Genomic DNA, 27,582 nt, shown 5'->3' with positions numbered 1-27,582 from the left:
TTTAGGGAAGGAATTCCAGAGCTTTGGGTCCAGCTGAGGGCACGGACACTGATGGTGGAGTAAGTCAACCAGTGGATTAGCAAGAATTTGGGGTAGCGCAGGCATCTGATTGGGTCATGGGGCTGGAGGAGATTACAAAGATAGGGATGGAGGGAAGAGGAAACGGAGGGATTTGGAAACAAGGATGAGAATTTTAAAACTGGGACATTGCTTGACTGCGAGTCAATGTAGATGTTTTAAGTTTAAGTTTATTTATTAGTGTCACAAGTAGGCTTACATTAACACTGCAATGAAGTTACTGCGAAAATCCCCTAGTCGCCACACTCCGGCGCCTGTTCGGGTACACCAAGGGAGAATTTAGCATGATCAATGCACCTAACCAGCACGTCTCAAGCGTGGGGAGGATAGGGGAACAGGACCGGTACTAACAGCAGAGGGGTTTGAGATGAGCTCAGGTTAACAGAGTGTAGAATATGAGAGGCTGGCCAGGGGTGAGCTTGAATGGTCAAGTCTGGAGGAAATGAAGGCATTGGGAGGCTGCAGGAGCTGGGGGAATATTACAGAGGTGGAAATAGGTAGTGCATTGACAGCTCTGCTTTGCAAATAAATCTTTGAACAATCTGCTGCAAACGGGGCTGTCCAGGCAAACAAACGGGGTTAGCTTTTTGCAATTTGGTCTGAGCGATCCTTGGGGCTTCCCGTGTGACGTATCATGTGGAAGGAAATTCCTCCAGAGAGGCTGAAACTCTCGGAGCAAAGCTGCAGTCAGTTAAAAGAGAGAGAACACGCCAGCCTGAATAAAACCGGCTTCGGCAGCAAACTAAGAAGCATTTAAAACTCTGACAGTGAAGTGATGGCGTGTGGATTGACCCAATCCGGTAAGAATCCTCATTCAATTGCTACCTGACAATAAATCTGATTGTTTTTTTATTACTGGGATGAAGTGTTGGCACTTAATTCAGCAGACCAGCTAAACAATAGATGTTAAAAAATTGTTTGGGATCCTGTTGAAGGGGAAGTGAAAGCTTTGCGGACAGCAGGACTCACCCAATGCTGTTTTCACTGAACCAATATTGACTGTGATAAACTGTGGACCCTTTACGGCCCTTTTCTGGACTCTGTCTTTTTATTTTGTTTTTGGATTTACAATGAAGAGTAAGATAAACTGGTGTCTCCACGGCGCTTCCAGCTAGTTACAGCCAGGAGACTGGAGACACTTTGTGAGTCTGGGTGTGGAATTAAATGCTTCAGAAATCATACAGGGGAGTTTCACAGAGGGCAGAAATTTCACATTTATGCTGCTATCAACGGCAATTGGATACTTTTCTTCAAATGAAAATATAAAAATAATATAATGTTGCTAGACATTTTTTTACCCATTGACGATGTAAAGTGTAGCCCCTGGACAGCACTATTGATGCTACAGCAGTTAGATGAATGGCCATTTATTTACTATTTTCATGGAGTCCCCGGCTCCCTGTCTCCCAGCTCCTCAGTATTTATTTACATTTTCGTCCTCATGTTCAGATCCCTTCATGGCTTCCCCACCCCACTGGTTAACTGTGTTATATTATCCAGCGCACACACACCCTTTGCATCTTGCGGCATGGTGGCACAGTGGTTAGCACTGCTGTCTCACCAGGAACCCAGGTTCGATTCACATCTTAAATCACTATCTGTGCAGAGTTTGCACATTTTCCCCGTGTCTGCGTGGGTTTCCTCCGGGTGCTCCGGTTTCCTCCGGGTGCTCCGGTTTCCTCCCACAGCGAGGTGCATTGGCCGTGCTAAATTCTCCCTTAGTGTACCCGAACAGGCGCTAGAGTGTGGCGACGCAGGGATTTTCACAGTAACGTCATTGCAGTGTTAAAGTAAGCCGATTTGTGACATTAATAAATAAATTTAAAACTTAAAACTCTTCATCTTCCAAATCTGGCTATGTGCATCCACCAATCGCTTCACCTTGAGTGACAAAGGGCCATCCAGACTCAAAACGTTGCCTCTATTAGGTAGGTTCTTTACGCAGAGAGTGGTTGGGGTGTGGAATGGACTGCCTGCAGTGATAGTGGAGTCAGACACTTTAGGAACATTTAAGCGGTTATTGGATAGGCGCATGGAGCACACCAGGATGATAGGGAGTGGGATAGCTTGATCTTGGTTTCAGATAAAGCTCGGCACAACATCGTGGGCCGAAGGGCCTGTTCTGTGCTGTACTGTTCTATGTTCTATGTTTATTCTGTCTCCACAGATGCTGTCAGACTGCTGAGATTTTCCAGCACTTTCTGCTTTTGTTTCAAATTCCAGCATCTGCAATATTTTGCCTTTAAATAACATGAGGGTTAGTTAATTCAGTTGGCTAGGTGGCTGGTTTGTGATGTGGAGTGGTGCTAACAGCGCAGGTTCAATTCTCATACTGACTGAAGTTATTGATGAAGGCACCGCCGCCTTAACCTTGCCCCTCGCCTGAGCTATGGTGATCCTCAGGTTAAAATTATCAGCCCGCACTCTCCAAATAAAGGGGAGCAGCCAATAGAACTCTGGCGACTTTCATTAAATAATAGCAAGTCGCTGTTGTTGACCCAAGTTTTTGATGTTAGAATTTTTATATGAATACAAGTTGTGCAGCAGAATTAAGTTTAAGTATTAATGTCGCAAGTAGGCTTATATTAACACTGCAATTAAGTTACTGTGAAAATCCCCTAGTCGCCACACCCCAGCCCCTGTTTAGGTACACTGAGGAAGAATTTAGCACCTAACCAACACGTCTAAATGAGAGCAAATTACTGCGTAGCTGGAATCTGAAACCAAAAGGAAAATGCTGGAAAATCTCAGCAGGTCTGGCAGCATCTGTAAGGAGAGAAAAGAGCTGACGTTTCGAGTCCAGATGACCCTTTGTCAAAGCCCTTTGGAGGAAGTTTTGACAAAGCTTTGACAAAGGGTCATCTGGACTCAAAACGTCAGCTCTTTTCTCTCCTTACAGATGCTGCCAGACCTGCTGAGATTTTCCAGCATTTTCTCTTTTGGTAACCAGCACGTCTTTCAGTCTGTGGGAGGAAACCGGAGCACCTGGAGGAAACCCACGCAGACACGGGGAGAACGTGCAGACTCCGCACAGGGAGTCACCCAAGCTGGGAATCAAACCCTGGTCCCTGGCACTGTGAGGCAGCAGTGCTAACCACTGTGCTACTGTGCCGCACATGGTGGGATTATCTTTTAAAAGGAATAGCTCATTAGTTGCAAGAACCATTTTAAGCTGATATCTGTACTTTCTGTTTGTGACTGATAGATTTGCGGAGACATTACTACACGCTCAGTACATCGATGTCATTGCCATTGGTTGAGCAGGTCACATACTTCCTGTATAGCACCCGCATTCTCAGCCTGTATGAACTCAATGTCATCAGCTCCAAGTCTGAAATGCTTTCAAAGGCGTCGGAGCTTCTTTCGGCTGTCCTGCGGAAAGGGAAGACTGCCTGTGGCATCTTCTTCCAGGCACTTGAAATGTTTGATCCACATCTGAGCGAACAGATCATTGGGAAGCAAGGTAAACCTTGTTCTGATGGATCATTGTTCAATGAAGTGTTAACTTTCTTTCTCCACCCGTGCTGCCAGGCCGACTGAATATTTTCATCATTTTCTGTTTTTAATTAAACTTTGTGCTTGCTGCCTCTCTGGCACATTGTTCGCTGACAGAATCCTTTTGTCCACACTCTGTTCCTCCACCCTTCCATCTGGGTTACCATCTGAGTATTGCTTATTTTTGTTATTTTGCTCCTTTAGTCTTCTCCCCTTAACTTTGAAACTCAGCCGTGGCTCAGTTGTTGGAGCGCTGGACTCTAAGTCACAAGGGTTGTGATATCGAGTCCCACCCCAGGACCTGGATACATGAACCAAGCCTGACACACCAGTACGGTGCTGAGGGAACTCTGCGCCTTTGGAAGTGCCATCTTTCGGATGAGATATTAAACCAAGGCCCCGTCTGCCTGTTTGGATGAGGGTATGGGGGGTAGCACGGTGGCACAGTGGGTAGCACTGCAGCCTCACAGCGCCAGGGATCCGGGTTCAATTCCAGCCTTGGGTGACTGCCTGTGTGGAGTCTGCACATTCTCCCCATGTCTGCGTGGGATTGCTCCAGTTTCTGTGCTGGTTAGGTGCGTTGGCCATGCTAATTTGCCCCGAAGTATTATCTAGATGATTGGGTAAATGTGTGGGGGTGCGGGGGTGGGCCTGGGTAAGATGCTCTGTCGAGAGTCAGTGCAGGCATGACAGGCCGAATGGCCTCCTTCTGCACTGTAGTGATTCCTTTAACTTTTGTATTTTGCTAAACAGTACACATCCAAAACATTAACCTGTCCTTTCTCTTTATTATTGCTGACTGAGTTACCGTGTAATTCTAGAATGATTTTACCTGCTTTTATTCCAAATATTCTTTAATGAGGAGACCACGACTGTACATATTACTCCAGCCGCAGAATGATTAAAGTCTTCTACATGATTAACATCACTTCCCTGCTTTTCTATTGTATTCCCTTCCTTATTTCCTTCAGGCACCCAGGCCCACAGTCTGGGTCACACTCCTCCAAAACCAATGTGGGACTCTCATTGAAGAAAAGGCATATAAAGAACAGAAATGTTGAAGTTAAAGTTTATTTATTAGTGTCACAAGTAGGCTTGCATTAACACTGCAATGAAGTTACTGTGAAATTCCCCTAGTCGCCACACTCCGACGCCTGTTCGGGCACACTGAGGGAGAATTTAGCACGGCCAATGCACCTAACCAGCACGCCTTTCGGAGTTGTGGGAGAAAACCGGAGCATCCGGAGGAAACCCACGCAGACACGGGGAGAACATGCAGACTCCGTACAGACAGCGACCCAAGCTGGGAATCGAACTCAAATCCCTGATGCTGTGAGGCAGCAGTGTCACCCATATGTGTGGAGGAGATTCGTTAGGATGTTACCATGGATGAGGTCTTACACTTATGAAGAAGGGGTTAAAATTTAGGGATATTAGGCTGGGTGCTGAGAAAGGTAAGGAGGTGTGGATGGGTCAAAGCCTTCCCAGATTGTGAAGGATTCTGACGAGCTATATAGTGCGACTGCTGCCTCTGGTTTGTGAGATGGCAGTGGCATCAGTGTGAGCACAAAACAATAAAAGGGGGAGGTTTGAAACATTTCTTTGCACAGAGGTTGTTAGATTGCAGAAATTAGTCATACATTGTTGAAGCAAAGTCTATAAGAATATAAAAAGGAGCTAATTAGATGGTTGTTTAAGGAGGTTTTTTATTCGTGCCAGGGAGTGAGGAGAGTGTGGATAAATTTAGTGGCTCAGGTGGATGGAAATGCTTGATGAGCCAAACGCTGTGATGTATTTGGTATTTAGTATTCAGTATTTCTACAATGTTCTGGTCTGATCTCTGGTTTGCCTGATTAATTGTTGGCACAATTCATCTATTGCCATTGGTGCACTAATGAAACAGCAGCTCCAAAAATGTGCGGGTTGGGTTGATTGGCTATGCTAAATTGCTCCTTAGTATCAGGGGGATTAGCAGGGTAAATATGTGGGGTTAGGGCTTGGGTGGGATTGTTGTCAGTGCAGGTTCGATGGGTCGAATAGCCTCCTTCTGCACTGTAGGGATTCTAGGAGCTGCCTCTTTAATCATTGAATAACTAAAGACCAAAGCTTTCAAAAATTGAATATTTTAACAATATCGAAATTTAATCGCATCTGAAATTAACTGCACTGCTCATTGATACTGAGCTAACAATATATCGAATGAATGGGTGAAGGTGAGATGTTATGACATTCGCTATGGGAGTTTGGGGTAGTGGTACACATTTGGCCATCTAAGAAACACCACCGGAGCAGGGTATTTGTGGATATTGATAGAGAGTTGGAGAACCTCTCTCTGATCTTATTGATGTCTATGGTCTCCAGGATGCTATGCCTTTTTAGTAACTTAATAACACAAGCTAACAAAATGTGTTGACACTGTTATGAATAGAAGAAAAATCACCGCCAAGGAAATTAGTCTCGACTGTGCAAAGTGCTTGGGAGCTTTGAAGTTCCTTTTTCACAGTGATAAGAAATGTTGGAAGCCCTTAGTTTATAAATATTCTCTGTGAAAAGGTGATTGAAGTCACTGGTCTCAGATTGACTGCAATGCTGCTGTGATGTTGTGAATTTGATGTTCTTTATTCAACTATTAGCTAATGTTATTATAGAATCCCCACAGTGCACGAGGAGGCCATTTGGCCCAATCAAGTCTGCACGTATTCTCTGTCAGAGTCTATTACCCAGACCCACAACCATGCACTATCCCATGGCTAATCCATCTAACCTTGACATCTTGGGACACTAAGGGGCAATTTAGCATGACCAATCCACCTAAACTGCACGTCTTTCGGACTGTGGGAGGAAACCGGAGCACCCGGCGGAATCCCACGCAGACACGGGGCGAACATGCAAACTCTGCACAGTGACCCAAGGCCGGAAGTGAACCCAGGTCCCTGGTGCTGAGGCAACAGTGCTAATCACTGTTATTTTATCTCATAATCTTTTGAGATAAGTCCCTTTGCTGGTAGAGAAGTGGATAGAAAGGTAGTTGAATAGTTATAGCACAGAATGAGTCTGTTTGGAGCAACATGTACTTGCCAGTTCTCTACAAGAGCCATTTATCGAATGTCACTCTCCCACCTTTTCCCCATATTCCCTGTGAATCTTTCCTTTTCCGATAATGACCCAATTCTCTTTTGAAAGCCATGACTGAATCTGTCCCCACCACACCCTCAGGCAGTGCACTCCAGATCCTAACCACTCACTGGATAAAACAATGAAAGCAAGCACAAGCTTATTTAAGAATTGTACTTCCAAGACCCCAGATGTTTGCAGCCATTAACACTGGCCAGTTAAAAGCTGGAGATTATGGAATATGTCTCGGGCATACATGAGGGGCGGCACGGTGGCACAGTGGTTAGCACTGCTACCTCACAATGCCAGGGACCCAGTTCGATTCGGGGCTTGGGTCTCTGTCTGTGCGGAGTCTGCACGTTCTCTCCGTGTCTGCGTGGGTTTCCTCCCACAGTCCAAAAGATGTGCTGGTAAGATACATTGGCCATACTAAATTCACCCTCAGTGTACCCGAACAGGCGCTGGAGTGTGGCGAATAGGGGATTTTCGCAGTAACTTCATTGCAGTGTTAATGTAAGCCTACTTGTGACACTAATAAATAAACTTAAACTTAAAGAACTGTCCTAGGAAATTAACAGAGCTGGCAAAATTCATTGGCAACTAAATGTCACAGTGAATCCTCAAGAAGCCATTTAGCGACTGTGTGCTCTGTGTTATATGATGAGTGGCAGTCATTCTAATATAGTTCTGTGTAATATAATATAATGAGGCATGATTCGTTGTCAGTGTAATGGCAAAGCTAATGACACAAATTGTTATTTATGTTTCAAAGATACAACTCCAGATAAGGGGCTGATGCACGATTAAACTCAAATATTCAAAGCTTGTCCAATTTGTGCCACTCTGTGATTATATCCACATTCCAGTGTTTACCACAACATTGAACCAGATTGCGCAGTGTGAAGTTGTTGTATTGGCATATTCAATATGAAATTAACTTACCACATTAAGCTAAGTCTTATCCATTTCCATCTAAGTACCTTTTTTAATGGCATAATAAGTGTCAATTATTGCTGGTGAACCTCTCTGGCAATGAAATTGGTTATTACAACTGTCACTCTTTCAGGTTTTAATTGTTGTTGGAGATTTGAAAATGTAAAGTTTTCAAATGTCAGTTTTTTTCACTTTTCCTTTCTGACCCTGTTTCTCCTCCTTTATCCAATCTTTCTTTCGCCTTCTGTCTTTCTCACCTGACTTGTTACTGAATTCACCCATTCTAATTGTCACTCCCTTCTCTGTTCTGGTTCTGTTAATTCTACAGCGCTCCAATCAATCTGACTAGTTCAGGAGTTAAACCGTTGTCTTGACCTCTTCACTCAGATGCCTGGTTTCTTTTGCTGCGATTTACCAGCTCCCATTCTCAGTAACTCGTCACCCAAATGAACTTACAACCTAGACATGAAAGTGCAAATCTAACTAATGGCAGATGCAATTAGATAGCCGGCTACAGAAACTTGTGGCCCAATGTAACAAAGAATAGAACTCAGCGCAGGAAATTCACCCAGTCAGATAATTCCTTCCTTCTGCAAGTACTGTGCCAATAGTTTACATGCGCTTACAACAATGTGGGACTGACACTGTGGGTGGAATTTTCCCCTATCTGGACACAGACCATGCAAACATCCGTTGACCTCGGGAGGGATTTTCCAGTGTTGGGGCGAGTGTGCCTGGAAAATCCTGTCTAGTGTGCTTGGTTACATCGTGATGGCATAAACAGTATGTGGCTCAGGGCTAAATTTTGTTTACTAATGCTTCAGTAATGCATCTGGGGCATTTCTACTTTCTTAAAGGTGCTATGTAAATGCAAGTTGGTAGTGGCTATGAAATTTCAATGTATAAGACTATAAGATATAGGAGCAGAATTAGGCCATTTGGCCCATCAAATCTGCTCTGCCATTCAATCATGGCTGAAATGATTCCCATCCCCATGCTCCTGCCTTCTCCCCTTAACCCTTGATCCCTTTATTGATCAAGAACCTATCTCTGTCTTAAAGACACTCGATGACCTGGCCTCCACAGCCCTCTGTGGCAATGAGTTCCACAGATTCACCACCCAAACCTAAGAAGGGACTGCAGTCAAAACTTTTTGTCTTGCACTCTTCGGGACAGATGCAAGAACACCAAATTTCAAATTGTAGGAATTGTACTTATTTGTTTTAATTATAGAAAAATGTTGATATTGATTAACTTTTCTCTTTTGGTTCTTAACAGTTAATTCTACTGGCCACACTCTACCAGTCCCTTCATTACTGGACTTAGCTGCTACCAGTAAGTACTTATTGATGCCTCAATTGTCCTTAACCTCCCAATGGGAAGATCAAATATTTAAACCAATTTCCAGGATAAAATTTAAACACAGAATACCAGACTAAAAAACAAAAGGTCCTTCAGAGCCTCATAAGAGAAAGACAAATTGAAGCTTCAAGTAGGAATTTTCATTGGAACTTTATTCCAATAAAAATAATTCTGAAAAAACAGAGAAAAAAAAGCTGAATTTTAACGCAGGAGGGTTGGGGTCAGGATAGATGTTAACATTTTTTAAAAATCTGAAACCTGACCCCCAATCCGCCTCCAACACCTGCTTCAGGGTTTTAATCTGGGAAAGAGAATCGACAGCTTTTAGCTCACAAAAGGTTAATAGAATCATAGAATCCCTGCAGTGCTCAAGGAGGCCACTCGGCCCATCAAGTCTGCACCAACAACACCCCACTCAGGCTCCATCCTCGTAACCCCACATGTTTACCCCACTAATTCCTCTAACCTACGCATCCTGGGACACTAAGGGGCAATTTATCATGGCTAATGCACCTAACCCGCACATCTTTGGACTGTGGGAGGAAACCAGAGCACCCGGAGGAAACCCACGCAGACACGGGGAGAATGTGCAAACTCCAAGCAGACAGTGACCCAAGCCCAGAATCGAACCTGGGTCTCTGGAGCTGTGAGGCAGCAGTGCTAACCACTGTGCCCAATAGTCAATTGGGGAACCCAACAGCAGAATGAAGGCAAGGACAGCTTTGGGGAAGAGGTACGTTCTTTTACAGCACTGCTTGTGGGCCAGGAAGAGCATGAGTGCTTGCCCTCACCCACCCCCCCGATTCCCAGTATACCTCGCCATTTCTTCATCTGAGTTCCTCCACTTACATGACCCCAGGAGTCAGGAATTGGACTGATCCCCTGGGAACCAGGATCAAATCCCTAGGATCAGTTCTACTACAAGGTTCAGAGGTCAGACTTCCCCATGAGGGGTGGCACAGTGGTTAGAACTGCTGCCTCACAGCGCCAGGGACCCAGGTTCAATTCCCGGCTTGGGTCACTGTCTGTGTGACGTTTGCACATTCTCCCCGTGTCCGCACGGGTTTCTTCTGGGTGCTCTGGTTTCCTCCCACAGTCCAAAGAGTTTAAAGTTTATTTATCAGTGTCACAAGTAGGCTTACATTGACACTGCAATGAAGTTACTGTGAAAATCCCCTAGTCGCCACACTCTGGCGCCTGTTCGGGTACACTGAGGGAGAATTTAACATGGCCAATGCACCTAACCAGCATGTCTTTCAGACTGTGGGAGGAAACCGGAGCACCCAGAGGAAAGATGTGCAGGTTAGGTTGATTGGCCATGCTAGATTGACCCGAGTGTCATGGGGATTAGCAAGGTCAATGTGTGGGGTTACAGGAATAGGGCCTGGGTGGGATTGTGGTCGGTGCAGACTCGATGGGCCGAATGGCCTCCTTGTGTGCTGTAGGGATTCTATGATTGGAGGCCTTCTCCTTCACTATGGTGGTGGATCAGACCTACCTGCTCCCGCGGCCTATCCCAAGCTCTCCTTGCCCAACTGGAAGCCAAGCCTGTTAATCAGGCTTATTTCTGAGGGGGTAACCTGTCGATGACAAAAGATGAACACTGTGGCATGAGGGGATGTATGGACTTCTGGGTTTCCCAGCTGATACTCTGCTGGGAATCTCTGTAAGGTTTAGGGTTTTGAGGTATAATTTTTAAAAACACTCTATAAGGTCCAAAATTTTATTTTCTAACACTAGGGTCCTCAGTTGTGCTAGACCTACAAGGTATGCATAACCAGTACTTACCAAGTAGTATTTATTCAGCAAGATTTTACATATACTTAACAAGAAGCAGTGAAGACAACATAGATGTTTCTCATCTCTCAAGGAACTCTTGCTGTTGTCAGCAGAGATTTCTTTCTTCTTTGTCTTTGAAATGATGTTTGATCTTTGAACTCTGTCCACAACAGTCATCACCCAGAAGCCATGGTAACACTGTGCCAACAAGGATTACAATTTCTCAACTTTTATCCCTCAGTCTCCCATTCTTCCTTCATTTTTCACTCCTCCTATCAGCTATGGGATGCCAATCATCCCCTCCCCCAACTTTGTAACCCCTGTTTTATGGGTTGGGGGAGGGGGAGTTTTCCCGTCTTGTCTGCCACGGGAACTGTAACGGGCGAGGGGCACACCATGGAACGGTCCATTGACCTTGGGTGGGATTTTACAGTTTTGGGGCGGTGCGTGGGCGGAAAATCCTGCCCAAAAGTTTGCATTCCATCACTAACAAATGCACATTTCATTCCAGATACAGAGAAGCCATAAATAGTTCTCTTATCAACATATCTTAACCCAAGCCCCAAACTAAAGGTGTTAAAATCAATGGTGAGACCAATTCCTAATCATTATATTAGAGAATAAAGGTTTCCTCTCTGGGTCAATAAATTAACACCTTGCATGGTTTGATGAGCATAGTGTCATCTTCAATTCAGGTTGCTTTTAGCTGTTTCTTCAAACAGATTTTAAAAATACGTAACTATCCTTTGGCTATTAGGACTTCAACTCAAGACTCAAAGAAGCTCTGTCATAAAACAATAAAACAATTTTATTTCTTCACAAGCCACTGCTTTCCTGTTCCCCAAATACCTTGACTGTTAACTGACCAACAAAACTGAACCATTTAATTGTAAACTGTGGTTACAGAATAAAATCAATAGATATTACAGATTCTAAACTTTAGTCGAATTGTCAACATTTTACATCCCTGTTATATTTCCATAACATAAGTAATCATGCTCAGTTTCTTAAAACTGAGTCGAAAACATTTTAAATATTTTATCAATCTGTAGTTTCCTTTTGTCCAGAAGATATTGTAAGAATAAGAGCAACGTTTCATAACTTCCTACACAATTATAGCTGTCATTGTCTTATTAATTGCATTAAAAACCTTAGTATTGAGAGAAACAGGTGATGTCTTTGAGCACTTATATGATTTGATTTGATTTATTATTGTCACATGAAAGTTTATTTATTAGTGTCATAAGTAGGCTTACATTAACACTGCAATGAAGTTACTGTTGCCACACTCTGGCGCCTGTTTGGGTACACTGAGGGAGAATTTAGCATGGCCAATGCACCTAACCAGCACGTCTTTCGGAGTGTGGGAGGAAACCGGAGCACCCGGAGGAAATCCACACGGACCCACAGATAGAACATGCAATCTCCACACAAACAGTGGCCTAAGCCAGGAATTGAACTCGGGTTCCGGTGCTGTGAGGCAGCAGTGCTAACCACTGTGCCACCGTGCCACCCTTGTATTGCCATAAGTGAAAAGTATTGTTTCTTGCGAGCTATACAGAGAAAGCATACTGTTCATAGAGTACATAGGGGAGAAGAAAAGAAGAGGGTGCAGAATATAGTTTTACAGTCATAGTGAGGGTGTAGAGATAGATCAGCTTAATATACAGGATATCCATTCAAAAGTCTGATGGCAGCAAGGCAGACGCTGTTCTTGAGTCAGTTGGTACGTGACCTCAGACATTTGTATCTTTTTCCTGACGGAAGAAGGTGGAAGAGAGTCTGTCCAGGGTGCTTGAGGTCCTTAATTATGCTGGCTGCTTTTCCCATGCAGTGGGAAGTGTAGATGGAGTCAATGGATAGGCAGCTGGTTTGAGTGATGGACTGGGATAGAGTCTGGTTAGCTCGGTTGGCTAGACAGCTAGCATATGGATAAAAATGTTTTATGACATTTATGATTGGTACCAACAGCACAAGGTTCGATTCTGGCTCCAGTTGAAGAAGATTAGTGGCCTCCCTTTACAAAACCACGAGCTTTCGGAGCGCTGCTCCTTCCTCAGGTGAGTGCTCCGAAAGCTCGTGATTCCAAATAAACCTGTTGGACTTTCACCTGGTGCTGTGAAACTACTTACTGTGCTCACCCCATTCCAACACTGGCATCTCCACATCATTACAAAATCAAGGCACCTTGCTGTGGTCCAATGAATAATTGGCAGGAGTCTGCTTCAGGCGGAGAACTGTACTGCAAAAGTATCGGGGATAGATGGGACACTGGGTCATGTGGGAGGAGAACTGAGAGACTGAACAAGTCAAAAAACTCTTTTGATAAAGTAAATCTCTGTGTCGTGGTTTCAGTTTTGGCTTGGATCCTATTAACAATAGTGAAGGGCATTTTAAAGGATTGGGTTAACAAAAGGCTGCTCACTGCAGCAAGTATGGATATGCAATTAAGACCATCATTAAATTGTTACTACAAAATTGAATTGAAGATTTTTTTTGTAATTCTGTTGCAAACATGTAAAATATTGAATTAGATATATAAATGATTTATGTAATTAAGTAAGAACTAGGACCAGGAGTAGGCCATCTGGCCCCTCGAGCCTGCTCCGACATTCAATAAGATCATGACCGATCTTTTTGTGGACTCAGCTCCACTTACCCGCCCGCTCACCATAACCCTTAATTCCTTTACTGTTCAAAAATTTATCTATCCTTGTCTTAAAAAACATTCAATGAGGTAGCCTCAACTGCTTCACTGGGCAGGGAAATCCACAGATTCACAACCCTTTGTGTGAAGAAGTTCCTCCTCAACTCAGTCCTAAATCTGCTCCCCCTTATTTTGAGGCCATGCCCCCTAGTTCTAGTTTCACCTGCCAGTGGAAACAACTTCCCTGCTTCTATCTTATCTATTTCCTTCATAATCTTATATGTTTCTATAAGATCCCCCCTCATTCTTCTAATTAATTATCAAAAGGATCTTAAATTGATAAATGAATTTAAGAAATCCTGGAAGAAATGAAAATTTGATTGTTGCCAGCACATCATTACTAAACATGCTGAAATCAGTTAAATATACATTTATATTGGGCCTTTCATGACCAGTGGACATCTCAAATAGCCAATGAAACAATTTTGAAATGTAGTGACTGTTGTGGTGTAGGAAATCTGGCAGCAAATTTGTGCCCAGCAGAGTCCTACAAACAGCACGCTGATAGTGATCAAATAATTTTTTTAAATATGTTAGTTGAGGGATAAATATCAGTCAGGACACCAGCGAGAGCTCTGCTGCTCTTTTTTTAAAATAGTGCCACGGAATCTTTTACATCCACCCACGAGGACGGCGCAGTGCCTCAGGTTAATGCCTCATTGGAAACACGGAAGCTCTGACGGTGACCATTCTTTCGATATTGCATTTAGAATCTCAGTATATGCTCAAGTCCCTGGGGGCGACCCTTGAACCCACAAACCCCGTGACCAATGCCTCAGCCACCCAGAGTCAACTAGCCAACCAACCATTCAGTACCCTTTCCTCCCGTAGTGTAAATTGTTGTGAGCATCTCAAATTTGGCATTCTTGCATTTGTTCTGATGAGTGCAAGATGAAAAGCTTTGACAACATGTCTTTCATTTCAGCAATATGAATATACATTGATACATGCGATGAATATGTAGATTGGTACACTTCATTACACACCATTGCATTGATGTGGTGAATTTAATGTAACAACGTCTCTCGGCACTTCACAAATGGAATCAGTCAGGGAAATGGACATTGAGTTTTGATGGGACATTGAGTTAAGGAAAGGTGACTGAACCAGAATTTCTAACAATGGGTTTTGGGAAGGCAGGATGGAGAAGTGGAGGTGGAAGGGCTGAGAGTATGTCAGCTCAGTGTAAAACTAAAACTACCACAGCAATGTCACAATTACAGTGTTAATGTAAGCCTAGTTATGACACTAATAGGGGCGGCACGGCGGCACAGCGCCAGGGACCCGGGTTCAATTCCCGCCTTGGGCGATTGTCTGTGCGGAGTCTGCACGTTCTCCCCGTGTCTGCGTGGGTTTCCCCCGGGTGCTCCGGTTTCCTCCCACAGTTCGAAAGACGTGCTGTTAGGGGCATTGGCCATGCTAAATTCTCCCTCAGTGTACTCGAACAGGCACCGGAGTGTGCTGACTAGGGGATTTTCACAGTAACTTCATTGCAGTGTTAAGGTAAGCCTACTTGTGACGCTAATAAATAAACTTTAAAAACGTTAATAAATTAAAAATGAAATTTAAAAACAACAAATGCTGGCTGAAAGAACAAAGAGAACATAAGAACACAGTTTCTAATTCATCATATTTCTTTTCTACAGCAAGACCTCAGATTTCAAAGCTGCAAAGTACTGTAGAAGCATCGTCGTCTCAAAGTAAGTTGTTAATTTATTCAAATATTTTCAGAGTAGTCATTGCTCTGTGGATATCACAGTCCAAATCATAGAATCCTACAGTGCAGAAGGAGGCCATTTGGCCCATCGAGTCTGTACCGACCACCCAGGTCCTATCCCCATAACCCCATGTATTTACCCTAGCTAGTCCCCGGACACTAAGGGCAATTTAGCATGGCCAATCCACCTAACCCGCACATCTTTGGACTATGGAAGGAACCCGGAGGAAACCCACGCAGACACGGGGAGAATGTTGTCACTGTCCAGGTGTCACATGAGTGTAAAACACCAAAGAATCAAACCTGAGCAATCTGATCTCCAGAATCTATTTATTACTTCACCACAGGGGAGCATTAAAGTAGTATTGGAATAATTCAGAGTAACAGCTAAACGTAACATTTCATGTTATCACTGGAAATCAGCTGGACTGTGTGTGAAAGATCTGATTTAAGTCCCTTAACCTTCAGGAATCACACCTTGCCACATTTCAGTATCTCACTTCAAAAAAGAGAAAGAACGTGAATTAAAAGCTGGAAGCAGGTCTGGCAGAAGGACCTGATCTCTGATAGGTGTCCTTTCTGCCTGCTCAGAGCAGAATGTTAAAATCAGATCTTGCGGAGAGGGAGCAGGACCTCTGAGCCCCCATCGGGGATTTTCTGGGGGTGAAGGAATGAAGATGGTGGCGAGAGGGAGTGTAATGACTTCAATCAGGCCTTTGAGGTTGGCCTATTGGAATATGAACTCCTTGATTAAGGGATCAATTGACAGGCCAATCAGGGAGTCTTTTCCTTGTATTTAACTGGGACTGTCAGTTCCTCTGGCACTCCCGAAGGTAGGCTGCTGCTGACTGATAGCACTCTGTTGGAATTGTAAATGAAGGGATTTTGGTAAATCTTCTGCTTCCGAAGACTTATTACAGGGAGTGAAGAAGGGAGGGACCGGAGAGCAGTGCTAGTGTGGAGTGGAGGGGTGAGGGGGGGGGGGGGTCAGTGGGATGGACGGGTTGAGTGGCTGTTGGAGAAATCGAAAGTGCTTCAGTTAGTAGGTGGGCTTTGGGTTTGAAGGGACAACTTTCTCCTCATTTTTGGAAAAGTTGCCAAAATAAAAACAGCAGGTTTGATTCTTTGGTGCCTTTTACACTCATGTGACATCTGGTGTGGGGGGAGGGAAGTTGAGTTCAACTTGCCCATGTAGTTCTTTGTGGTGGGTCAGGGGACGGGGGTGGGATGGGATGGGGAGTTCACTTGCTGCTCGGTGGGTTTGCAAGGTTAATGGCTCATTGTGGGAGGAAGAATCAATTTGGGTGGGGGAACAGATGTGTCAGGGGAGGGTGATTAGTGGAAGGATCAGCGCAGCTGCTGGCACTGCGGCTATGGGACAGGAAATCAGAAATACGGAAACTGTACTGGGCATGAGATGGATGAAGACCTTTAGTGGAAAATCATGGCACTTTTACAGAGCTAGATTGAAATCTGATAGGGTCAGAGCCTGCTGGGTAATCCAGACAGAAGGTACTTAGTCTAATGCGTGTTCTCCAGGGTTGACATTTATCATAGAATCCCTACAGTACAGAAGGAGGCCATTTGATCCATCGAGCCTGTGCTGGCAACAATCCCACCCAGGCCCTATCCCCGTAACCCCACATTTTTACCCTGTAATCCCCCTGACACTAAAGGGCAATTTAGCATGGCCAATCCACCTAACCTGCACATCTTTGGAATGTGGGAGGAAACCGGAGCACCCGGAGGAAACTCACACTGACACAGGGAGAACGTACAAACTCCACACAGACAGACACCCAAGTCTGGAATTGAACCCTGGTCCCTGGCGCTGCGAGGCAGCAGTGCCAACCACTGTGCCCGTCGGTGAGAAGTGTATTTTGCCAATAAAAAGTAAAAAAGGATTTCCTCTGCGGCTAGAAAAGGTTGTGTCATTCGGGAATATTGAAGCCAAATTTCCATAAGGGATCTCCTGTTCATCCTCAGTTACTTTGACAGAAAAACAACAGAAACAGTATAAATGTCCAGGACGTGTAAAGTTACTGCACTAATCACAGCGCCACACCTTAATCTCTCTATTTCCTTCCAAAGTTAATCTGGATAGTTCCTTCAAAATGACACAAGGCCTGTGGTAAAATGTGAGTGGTCAGCTGAGTTTTGAAGTTCTATTTTTTCCTCTAGCAGGACACTCCTGCTCTCCAGTAATCTGCAAGATCTGCATCTGCAACTCCAATCTAAACAACTGCATCTTTGGTTCGAACAACAATGTGTCCATTATGAGCACGATGCCATTGTCTGATTCAGATACCTTTGTGGAGCCGACGTGCAGTACAAACCCAGGACACGGTACATCTATTCACTGCTTGTCTGAATGTTGCTTTCTCTATTACTTCCATCTGAGATTAAAATAATCAGATTAAAGCAAAATACATCGAATGCTGGAAGGTCTGAAATGAAAACAGAAAATGCTGGAAAGACTCAGCAGGTCCGGCAGCATCTGTGGGGGGAGAAACACAGTTAAAGTTTCAAGTCCCTGCGACTCTTAGAACCCTACAGTGCAGAAGGAGACCATTCGGCCCATCGAGTCTGCACCAACCACAATCCCACTCAGGCCCTATCCCCGTAACCCCATGCATTTATCCTGGCTAGTCCTCCTGACACTAAGGGGCAATTTACCATGGCCAATGCACCTAACCCGCACATCTTTGGACTGTGGGAGGAAACCGGAGCACCCGGAGGAAACCCACACAGACACGGGAAGAACGTGCAAACTCTGCACAGACAATGACCCAAGCCGGGAATCGAACCCGGGTCCCTGGCGCTGTGAGGGTGGTAGTAGGAAAGAGGCATAGGAAGATCCAGAGTAGGTTTTGAAGAGTTGGCACGGTGGCACAGTGGTTAGCACTGCTGCCTCACAGCGCCAGGGACCCGGGTTCGATTCCCGGCTTGGGTCACTGTCTGTGTGGAGTTTGCACATTCTCCTCGTGTCTGCGTGGGTTTCCTCTGGGTGCTCCAGTTTCCCCCCACAGTCCAAAGTTGTGCGGGTTAGGTTGATTGGCTATGCTAAATTATTCCTTAGTGTCCCAAAATGCATAGGTTAAAGATCTGGGTTCGATTGTGGCCTTGGGTGACTGTGTGAAGTTTGCATGTTCTTCCTGTGTCTGCGTGGATGTCCTCGGAGTGCTTGGGTTTCCTCTCTCACTCCTTAGATGTGCGTGTTAGATTGATTGGCCATGCTAAATTGACCCTTAGTGTCTGGGGATTAGCAGGGTAAATACATGGGATTATAGGGATAGGGGTTGGGTGGGATTGTTGTTGGTGCAGTCTCGATGGGCCGGATGGTCTCCTTCTGCACTGTAGGGATTGTAATAAAAGTCAGCTCCGACTGAAAGACAAAAACATGAAAACAAGATGCAAATTGGCGCTGGGTGGGAAAAGAAGTCAAACAGGAGGACAGAGGTCAGGGTTCTGCAGTTGTTGAACTGAAGGCTGTGCCCAGAAGGCCGTGAAGAGCCTAATCGGAAGATGAGGTGCTCTCCCTCCAGCTCACTTTGGGCTTCATTGGAGTGTGGCAGCAGGCCGTGGACAGAAATGTGAGCAAGATGGTGGGTTGAAATGGAAAGGGACGGGAAGCTCGAGGTCAGGCTTGCTGATTGAAAGTGTTTCCGCAAAGCAATCACCCAGTCTGCGTTTGGTTTCCTCAATGTTGAGGAGATGGCATTGTGGGACTAAATTGAAAGTACAAGTGAATTACTTTATTGATCCATGGCTATATTTCAGAGCCAAACAAGATCAATACACCTTTCACAGTGTCGTCATGGTAAAGTCAGAGACATTCCAGTGAGTTAACAATCTGGACTGGCAGCCTTTCAGTTGAGAATAATATAAAACGAATTAATAGCAGCAAACTAGCCTGAGGTGTTTCCTTATGATGTTTCATTTAGACAACACCAATTTGACGGGGTCAGATCTCCATAGGCAACATTATCCAAAGAGGCTAGGATTTGAACATTATTTTATCACTCAACACAAACTATACTCAGCACAAAAGGCACCTAAGACAGGATTGTCCGGTCCCCCAGCTGCGTGTTTCTTGGCAGCAGGAGGCAGCGTGCCATTCGCGACCGGGATTCTCCGGTCCCGCTGCTTTCAATGGGACAATGAGACAGAGAGGTCATGGTGTAGTTGTATAGAACTTTGGTGAGGCCACAGCTGGAGTGCTGTGTGCAGTTCTGGTCGCCACATTGTAGGAAGGACGTGAACGCACTGGAGGGAGTGCAGAGGAGATTCACCAGGATGCTGCCTGGGATGGAGCATTTAAATTATGGAGAGAGGTTGGAGAGGCTTGGGTTATTTTCTCTGGAGCAGGGGAGACTGAGGGGCGACCTGATTGAGGTGTTCAAGATTATGAGACTCATGGACAGGGTGGATAGGGAGCAGCTGTTCCCCTTAGTTGAAGGGTCAGTTACGAGGGGACACAAGTTAAAAGTGAGGGTGGGAGGTTTGGGGGGATTTGAGGAAAAACTTTTTTACCCAGAGGGTGGTGACAGTATGGAATTCACTGCCTGGGAGGGTGGTGGAGGCGGGATGCCTCACATCCTTTAAAAAGTACCTGGATGAGTACTTGGCACATCATAACATTCAAGGCTGGCAAGTGGGATTAGTTGGGCAGGTCAGGGCCTTTCATGCATCGGTGCAGACTCGATGGGCCGAAGGGCCTCTTCTGCACTGTAGTATTCTGTGACTTCCATTGAAGCTGTCCCACTGCCGGGAAACCCACGGGCGGGAATGCGAGGGAACCAGAGAATCCTGCCAGCCTGAACAGCCGGGGAATTCTGGCTCTAATTACTCAGCTGAACTGGGTAGGTTAAGGGGGCAACGTTTCATCTGGCATGGGGGGTAACTGAATGTGTTCATGCAAAGTTACTGTTATTTCAGTGTATTGTTTAATGAACAGGATAATAACAGTAAAAACAATGCAGGAAAGTACATTCTAATCCTTGACCTTGGTTCAATCCCCTGATTTAGGAGAAGATCTGGATTTGAAATCTCGCACGAGCGACAGTTCAAGTGAAATGAGCACAAATAACACGGAAACCGAGATCAAAATCATCAGCTCCAACGTACAAAACATGACTATTGGAAACAGAAACACATTCACAGTTGTTGAAGAGTCCAACGATGAAGATGATAATGAGGAGAAAGAGCCGGAAGAAGAGGATGAAGAAAATGAATGCGAGGAGAACCAAGATACAGAACAGTCAATAAGTGAAAGAGGGTAACCAAAAGTGATGCATCAAATCAAACACTGCGGGTAAGTGGTTGTAAAATGTCCGTACGGACTACATTTCCCAGGATGCCGTGGTTCCTGCTCACCTCCCCTCCCCCGCTGTTAATAACTGGAGACGGGATTTCCACCCCTCAGGGGCAAGAACTACCAATCAGAGACTGGCAGCTATCCAGTCCTCGCAGTGCCACTTTGTGCAGTGATCACTGCTGGTACTGCACTCAACTGGTCTAACTGGCAGGCTCCAGTGGAATGGGGAGACGGGGTCAGGGTTCAAAAGGCCATGGGGGCGTGTAGGGAAACCTGGGGGTGTAATACCTCGGGAGGGCTCGCCAATAGAAGGGTCCCATTAAGGAAAGACCATCCTGCCAACCACCAAGTAAAGAAACCTGTCGCACTGGTGGTGGCGTGGGCATCTCCTCAAGGGCCCCACTCAATTGTCCCACTGGCTGGCCAGTGCTAAAATTGTAATGGAGACAGGGGCCAGTGGGTAGGTTGAGGGTAAGCCACCCACTGGATTTTATATTCCCACTGCCTTCAAACCCGCTGGCTGCGGAGTGTCAAATCTAGACCTACACGTTGTTCGGGAACCAGGGGACAATATCAAACACTTGGAAAGTTGGGTGAATTTTGACCCACAACAGGTTAGCTTTGGCTTTGTGTGAACATACAAAAATATTGATGACTTTGGAAATGAATGCCAAGAGAGATGTGAAATGGATGCTGATTTATTATCAGCCTTTGTACAAGATGTGCCGGTTAGGTTGATGCTAAATGGCCCCTTAGTGTCAGGGGGAATTAGCAGGGTAAATACACGGGGCTACGGGGATAGAGCCTATCTGAGATTGTTGTTGGTCGCAATGGGCCGAATGGCCTCTTTCTGCACTATAGGGATTCTACGATTGCACAGTCAGAATCCACTCCCCATGGCTGTACCTAAGTTAACAAGTGAAGGGAATAAACCTCTGAAGATGAACGTGAAAGAAACAATGTGACTTTTACTTCAAGTATGACTAATTATATTATTAATGGTTCAGAAAGTGGAGATGTGATAGAGTTAGTCAAAATCATGAGTGGTCTGGACAGAATAGATAGTCAAAAACTGTTCCCATTGGTGCAAGGATGGAGATCCAGAGGACACCACTTTAAGATAACTGTCAGAAGATGCAATGGTGACCCAGCGAGGGGTTTTGGAAGGGTAAAGCTGTGATAGACAATCATATTGGGCTAATCTGAGATTAATAACTGCTTGTGAGCATCATTAACAGCTAAAGGAACTGTTCAGGGGGCTACAATGTGTCCACTTTAAACATCTTCCCTAACTGCTGTTTGGCTTCTGGAGTCAGAGAGAGGGGGAAGTGTACTGCTATATATTTTCATGGTTATATATTATTTACAGTGTACATTTTGTAGATATGTACAACATAGAGGGAGTACAGTGAAGGTTTACCAGGCTGATTCCTGGGATGGCAGGTCTGTCATATGAGGAGAAACTAAGTCGGTGAGGATTATATTCACTGGAGTTTAGAGTGAGGGGATCTCATAGAAACTTATACAATTCTAACAGGGTCAGACAGAGAAGATTCAGAAAGAATGTTCCCAATGGTGGGGGAGTCCAGAACTAGGGGTCATAGTTTGAGGATAAGGGATAAACCTTTTGGGACTGAGGTGAGGAGAAATTTCTTCACCCAGAGGGTGGTGAATGTGTGGAATTCACTCCCACTGCATGTAGATGAGGTCAAAACTTTGTCTGATTTCAAGAAGAAATTAGATATAGCTCTTGGGGCTAAAGGGATTGAGGGATGTGGGAGGAAGGGCGGATCAGGATATTGAATTCGATGATCAAAATGAATGATGGAGCAGGCTTGAAGGGCCGAATGGCCTACTCCTGCTTCTAGTTTCTGTTTCTATATATACACATTGGTCAGAATCTGGTGAGCGCAGCTCCAACAAATGGGATGGGGGCAGAAAATACAGAAGATTCTGTTCTGTCCAGCACTGCCGTCTCATTGCACTTCCATCATTCTCTGTTAGAAGTGACAAGGGTGTGATTTAAATGCACCCAAATAGGGTTAAGTGTATTTGAAGGGAAGACAAAGGTCAGGAAGGTATCCATTGTATTTCCCATTACCTATGCCGCCATATATCTCCATTCCCTGTGTCCAGTATTTCTATGGCATGTGGAGGGTAGGAGGAGAATTTATGTTGCCTGGTCTCGAGAGCGTTGGCTATGAGGAGAGGATGAATAAACTAGGATTGTTTTCACTGCAAAGATATAGGCTGAGATCTCTGATAGAGATCTACAGAATTATGAGAGGCATAGACAAGGTGGATAGTCAGAGGCTTTTTCCCCAGGGTGTAAGTATCAATTACAATGGGGCACGGGTTCAAGGTGAGAGGGACAAAGTTTAAGGAACACGTGCAGGGGAGGTTTTTCACACACAACATAGAACATTACAGCGCAGTACAGGCCCTTTGGCCCTCGATGTTGCGCCGACCAGTGAAACCAATCTAAAGCCCATCTAACCTACACTATTCCAATATCAGCCATATGTTTATCCAATGACCATTTAAATGCCCTTAATGTTGGCGAGTCCACTACTGCTGCAGGCAGGGCATTCCACGCCCTTACTACTCTCTGAGTGAAGAACCTACCTCTGACATCTGTCCTATATCTATCACCCCTCAATTTAAAGATATGTCCCCTCGTGCTAGCCAACACCATCCGAGGAAAAAGGCTCTCACTATCCACCCTATCTAATCCTCTGATCATCTTGTGTGCCTCTATTAAGTCACCTCTTAACCTTCTTCTCTCTAACGAAAACAACCTCAAGTCCCTCAGCCTTTCCTCATAAGACCTTCCCACCATACCAGGCAACATCCGAGTAAATCTCCTCTGCACCCTTTCCAATGCGTCCACATCCTTCCTATAATGTGGCGACCAGAACTGTACACAATACTCCAAGTGCAGCTGCACCAGAGTTTTGTACAGCTGCAACATGACCTTCTGGCTCCGAAACTCAATCCCTCTACCAATAAAAGCTAACACACCATATGCCTTCTTAACAACCCTATCAACCTTGGTGCCAACTTTCAGGGATCTATGCACATGGACACCGAGATCTCTCTGATCATCCACACTACCAAGTATCTTACCATTAGCCCAGTACTCTGTAATCCTGTTACTCCTTCCAAAGTGAATCACCTCACACTTTTCTGCATTGAACTCCATTTGCCACCTCTCAGCCCAGCACTGCAGCTTACCTATGTCCCTCTGTAACCTGCAACAACCTTCCACACTGTCCACAACTCCACTGACTTTAGTGTCATCCGCAAATTTACTAACCCATCCAGGTCATTTATAAAAATGACAAACAGCAGTGGCCCCAAAACAGATCCTTGCAGTACACCACTAGTAACTGAACATTTCCCATCAACCACCACCCTCTCTCTTCTTACAGCTAGCCAATTCCTGATCCAAACCGCTAAATCACCCTCAATCCCATGCCTCCGTATCTTCTGCAGTAGCTTACCATGGGGAACCTTATCAAACGCTTTACTGAAATCCATATACACCACATCAACTGCTTTACCCTCATCCACCTCTTTGGTCACCTTCTCAAAGAACTCAATAAGGTTTGTGAGGCACAACCTACCCTTCACAAAACCGTGTTGATTATCCCTAATCAAATTATTCCTTTCTAGATGATTATAAATCCTATCTCTTATAATCCTTTCCAAAACTTTGCCCACAACAGGAGTAAGGCTCACTGATCTATAATTACCAGGGTTGTCTCTACTTCCCTTCTTGAACAAGGGGACAACATTTGCTATCCTCCAGTCTTCTGGCACTATTCCTGTAGACAATGACGACATAAAGATCAAAGCCAAAGGCTCTGCAATCTCCTCCCTAGCCTCCCAGAGAATCCTGGGATAAATCCCATCCAGCCCAGGGGACTTATCTATTTTCACACTTTCCAGAATTGCTAACACCTCCTCCTTATTAACCTCAATCCCGTCTAGTCCAATAGCCTGTATCTCAGTATTCTCCTCGACAACATTGTCTTTTTCCTGCACAAATACTGACGAAAAATATTCATTTAGCGCCTCTCCTATCTCTTCAGACTCCACGCACAACTTCCTACTACTGTCCTTGACTGGCCCTAATCTTACCCTAGTCATTCTTTTATTCCTGACGTACCTATAGAAAGCTTTAGGGTTTTACTTGATCCTACCTGCCAAAGACTTCTCATGTCCCCTCCTGGCTCTTCTTAACTCTCTCTTTAGGTCCTTCCTGGCTAACTTGTAACTCTCAAGCACCCTAACTTCACGTCTCATCTTTACATAAGTCTCCTTCTTCCTCATCACAAGAGATTCAACTTCTTTAGTAAACCATGGTTCCCTCGCTCGACCACTTCCTCCCTGCCTGACAGGTACATACTTATCAAGGACACGCAGTAGCTGTTCCTTGAACAAGCTCCACATTTCAATTGTGTCCATCCCTTGCAGTTTCCTTCCCCAACCTATGCATCCTAAATCTCGCCTAATCGCATCATAATTTCCTTTCCCCCAGCTATATATAACTCTTGCCCTGCGGTATATACCTATCCCTTCCCTTCGCTAAAGTAAACATAACCGAATTGTGGTCACTGTCACCAAAGTGTTCACCTACCTCCAAATCTAACACCTGGCCTGGTTCATTACCCAGTACCAAATCCAATGTGGCCTCGTCTCTTGTTGGCCTATCTACATACTGTGTCAGGAAACCCTCCTGCACACATTGGACAAAAACTGACCCCTCTAAAGTACTCGAACTATAGCTTTTCCAGTCAATATTTGTAAAATTAAAGTCCCCCATAACAACTACCCTGTTACTTTCGCTCCTATCCAGAATCATCTTTGCAATCCTTAGTAGTGGGTGCCCGGAACACGCTGTCAGAGGAGATGGCGGAAGCAGGCACATTAGCAACATTTAAGAGGCATCTGGATGGGTGGGTACATGAATAGGGAGGGAATAGAGGGATACGGGCCGAATAAGGGCAGAAGGTTTTTTTTAGTTAGGGCACGGGGTTGGAGGGTCGAAGGGCCTGTCTCTGTACTGTACTTTGCTTTGTTATATATCTATAAAATTACAGCGATCTATCTTGCAGTGTGAATTCATGTGATCTGTCGCAGATATTTACAGTTTCTTTTCTTTTCAGCAAGAAATTCCGTAACTTCTTGAAGACAGTGACACATCACAAGCAGCATGGCCAGGAGGATGCCAACACTTGCCCATGATTTGTGACAGCAAGTCCAGCTGGACCATCATTAAATACCGACCAAACCTGGCGCGGGGGGACTGGGACCGGGGTGGGTGGGTATCTTATTGCAAAAACACTTTGTTTCAGAATACTGACAACGTGGATTCTGTAAACTGGTCGATATCATGGTGGTCACAAACTTGTACAGAACAGAAACATCAGCATGGATTGGATGGGCTGAACAGCCTGTTTCTGTGCCGTAAGCAGTTGGTGTTAAATAACAATATTCTTTACCGCAAAGGAGTGTGAACGCTCAGTCATTTATTACTGAAATTGATGGATTTTTGGACACTAAGGGATATGGGGCGAGGTCAGAAATGTGGTGTTGAGATAACAGATCAGCCTTAATCTTATTAAATGGTATTGACTGGTGGTAAATTCTTATTAAATGGTGGTATTGGATATTCCTGATCCTATTTCTTATCTTTTTGAAGACAGTTTGCTCGTTTCCTCGGTTGTACCGTTGGCTTTGTAAGTCTTAGCACCTTCTGCACATTATTTCCCTAATCCAAGTATGGTATTCTAACTACTGGAATCATAGAATCCCTACACTACAGAAGGAGGCCATTCGGCCCATTGAGTATGTACTGCCCACAATCCCACCCAAGCCCTATTCCCATAACCCCACAAATGTAGCCTGCGCATCCCCCGAAGGGACAATTTAGAATGGCTAATCAACCTAACCCGCACATCTTTGGACTGTGGGAGGAAACCGGAGCATCCGGAGGAAACCCACGCAGACACGGGGAGAACATGCAAACTCCACACAGACAGTGACCCGAGACCGGAATTGAACCCGGGTCGCTGGCGCTGTGAGGCAGCAGTGCCAACCACTGTGCCACTGTGCCACCCGAGATTGAGATCAAGTAACTCCTGGAACTCTGATTTCTGTGCCATGCCCAGGGGTCGGGGGAGAATTAAACGTCAAAGGTTCTCCAGGAGGTTAAACGAATTCCAACTCCCCAGCATCAGAAAATTCAAATTTTAAAGAATAACGCATTCCTCTTTAATACAAAGGACAGTATTTTCTATTACAAGGGAATCTTGTTCTATCCGCCAAGCATTCGTTCTAACATCCTACGTGGTACCAATCGAAGGATGAGAAGCTTACAAAAGAGATTTACAGGAATGGTTCCGGGCTGGTGGAATTCCAGTTGGATAGACTGGAGAAGTTGAGTCGTTGGCTTTAGAGCAGAGGAGGTTAGGAGAGCTTTAACATCATGAAGGGCTTGGATACAGAATCACAGAATACTACAGTGCAGAAGAGGCCCTTCGGCCCATCGAGTCTGCACCGGCGCATGATAGGCCCTGACCTGCCCCCCTAATCCCACTTGCCAGCATTTGGCCCTTGGCCTTGAAAGTCATGGCGTGCCAAGTACTCATCGTGGTACTTTTTAAAGGATGTGAGGTATCCCGCCTCCACCACCCTCCCAGGCAGCGCATTCCAGTCCGTCTCCAATACGGAGAAACTGTTTTCAATGCTGAAGTTTTGATAATCAGAAGACATAGATTTATGGTAGTTCAGAAAACCACAGGCAAACATGGAGTAAAGCCTTTTTATGCAACGTGTTTCGAGTTTGGATTGCACTGCCTGATAGGGTGATGAATAAAAATCACCAGCACCCTTGAAAAGGCAATTGGATAAATACTGGAAGGCGGAAAAATTGTAGAGATACGAGGAAAGAGCGGGAGAGTAGGGGTAAGTGAATTGCCCTTTGATGAGCTGGGGGATTGTATTCAATGGGCAAAATGGCCTCCTTCAGTGCTGTACTAGTGTATAAACTGCCCTGCCTTTCTGTGGGAAGTG

General features: G+C 45.0%; 1 protein-coding gene across 1 annotated transcript; it reads left to right on the top strand.

Moving 5' to 3' along the window:
- The first annotated feature begins 712 nt into the window (after positions 1-712).
- Positions 713-26,176, top strand: LOC144496037 (uncharacterized). Its single transcript, XM_078216989.1, has 7 exons — positions 713-764; positions 3,284-3,541; positions 8,899-8,955; positions 15,115-15,168; positions 17,367-17,531; positions 20,214-20,499; positions 25,674-26,176. The coding sequence occupies exons 1-6, from the start codon at positions 713-715 to the stop codon at positions 20,465-20,467; spliced, it is 840 nt and encodes a 279-aa protein (XP_078073115.1). The 3' UTR covers positions 20,468-20,499; positions 25,674-26,176.
- The last annotated feature ends 1,406 nt before the right edge of the window (positions 26,177-27,582 follow it).

The sequence above is a fragment of the Mustelus asterias genome, chromosome 7, assembly GCF_964213995.1.
Source record: "Mustelus asterias chromosome 7, sMusAst1.hap1.1, whole genome shotgun sequence".
Classification (NCBI taxonomy): Eukaryota; Metazoa; Chordata; class Chondrichthyes; order Carcharhiniformes; family Triakidae; genus Mustelus; species Mustelus asterias.
The sequence above is the reverse complement of the archived record's forward strand: the minus strand, read 5'-3'. Positions and strand labels throughout refer to the sequence as shown.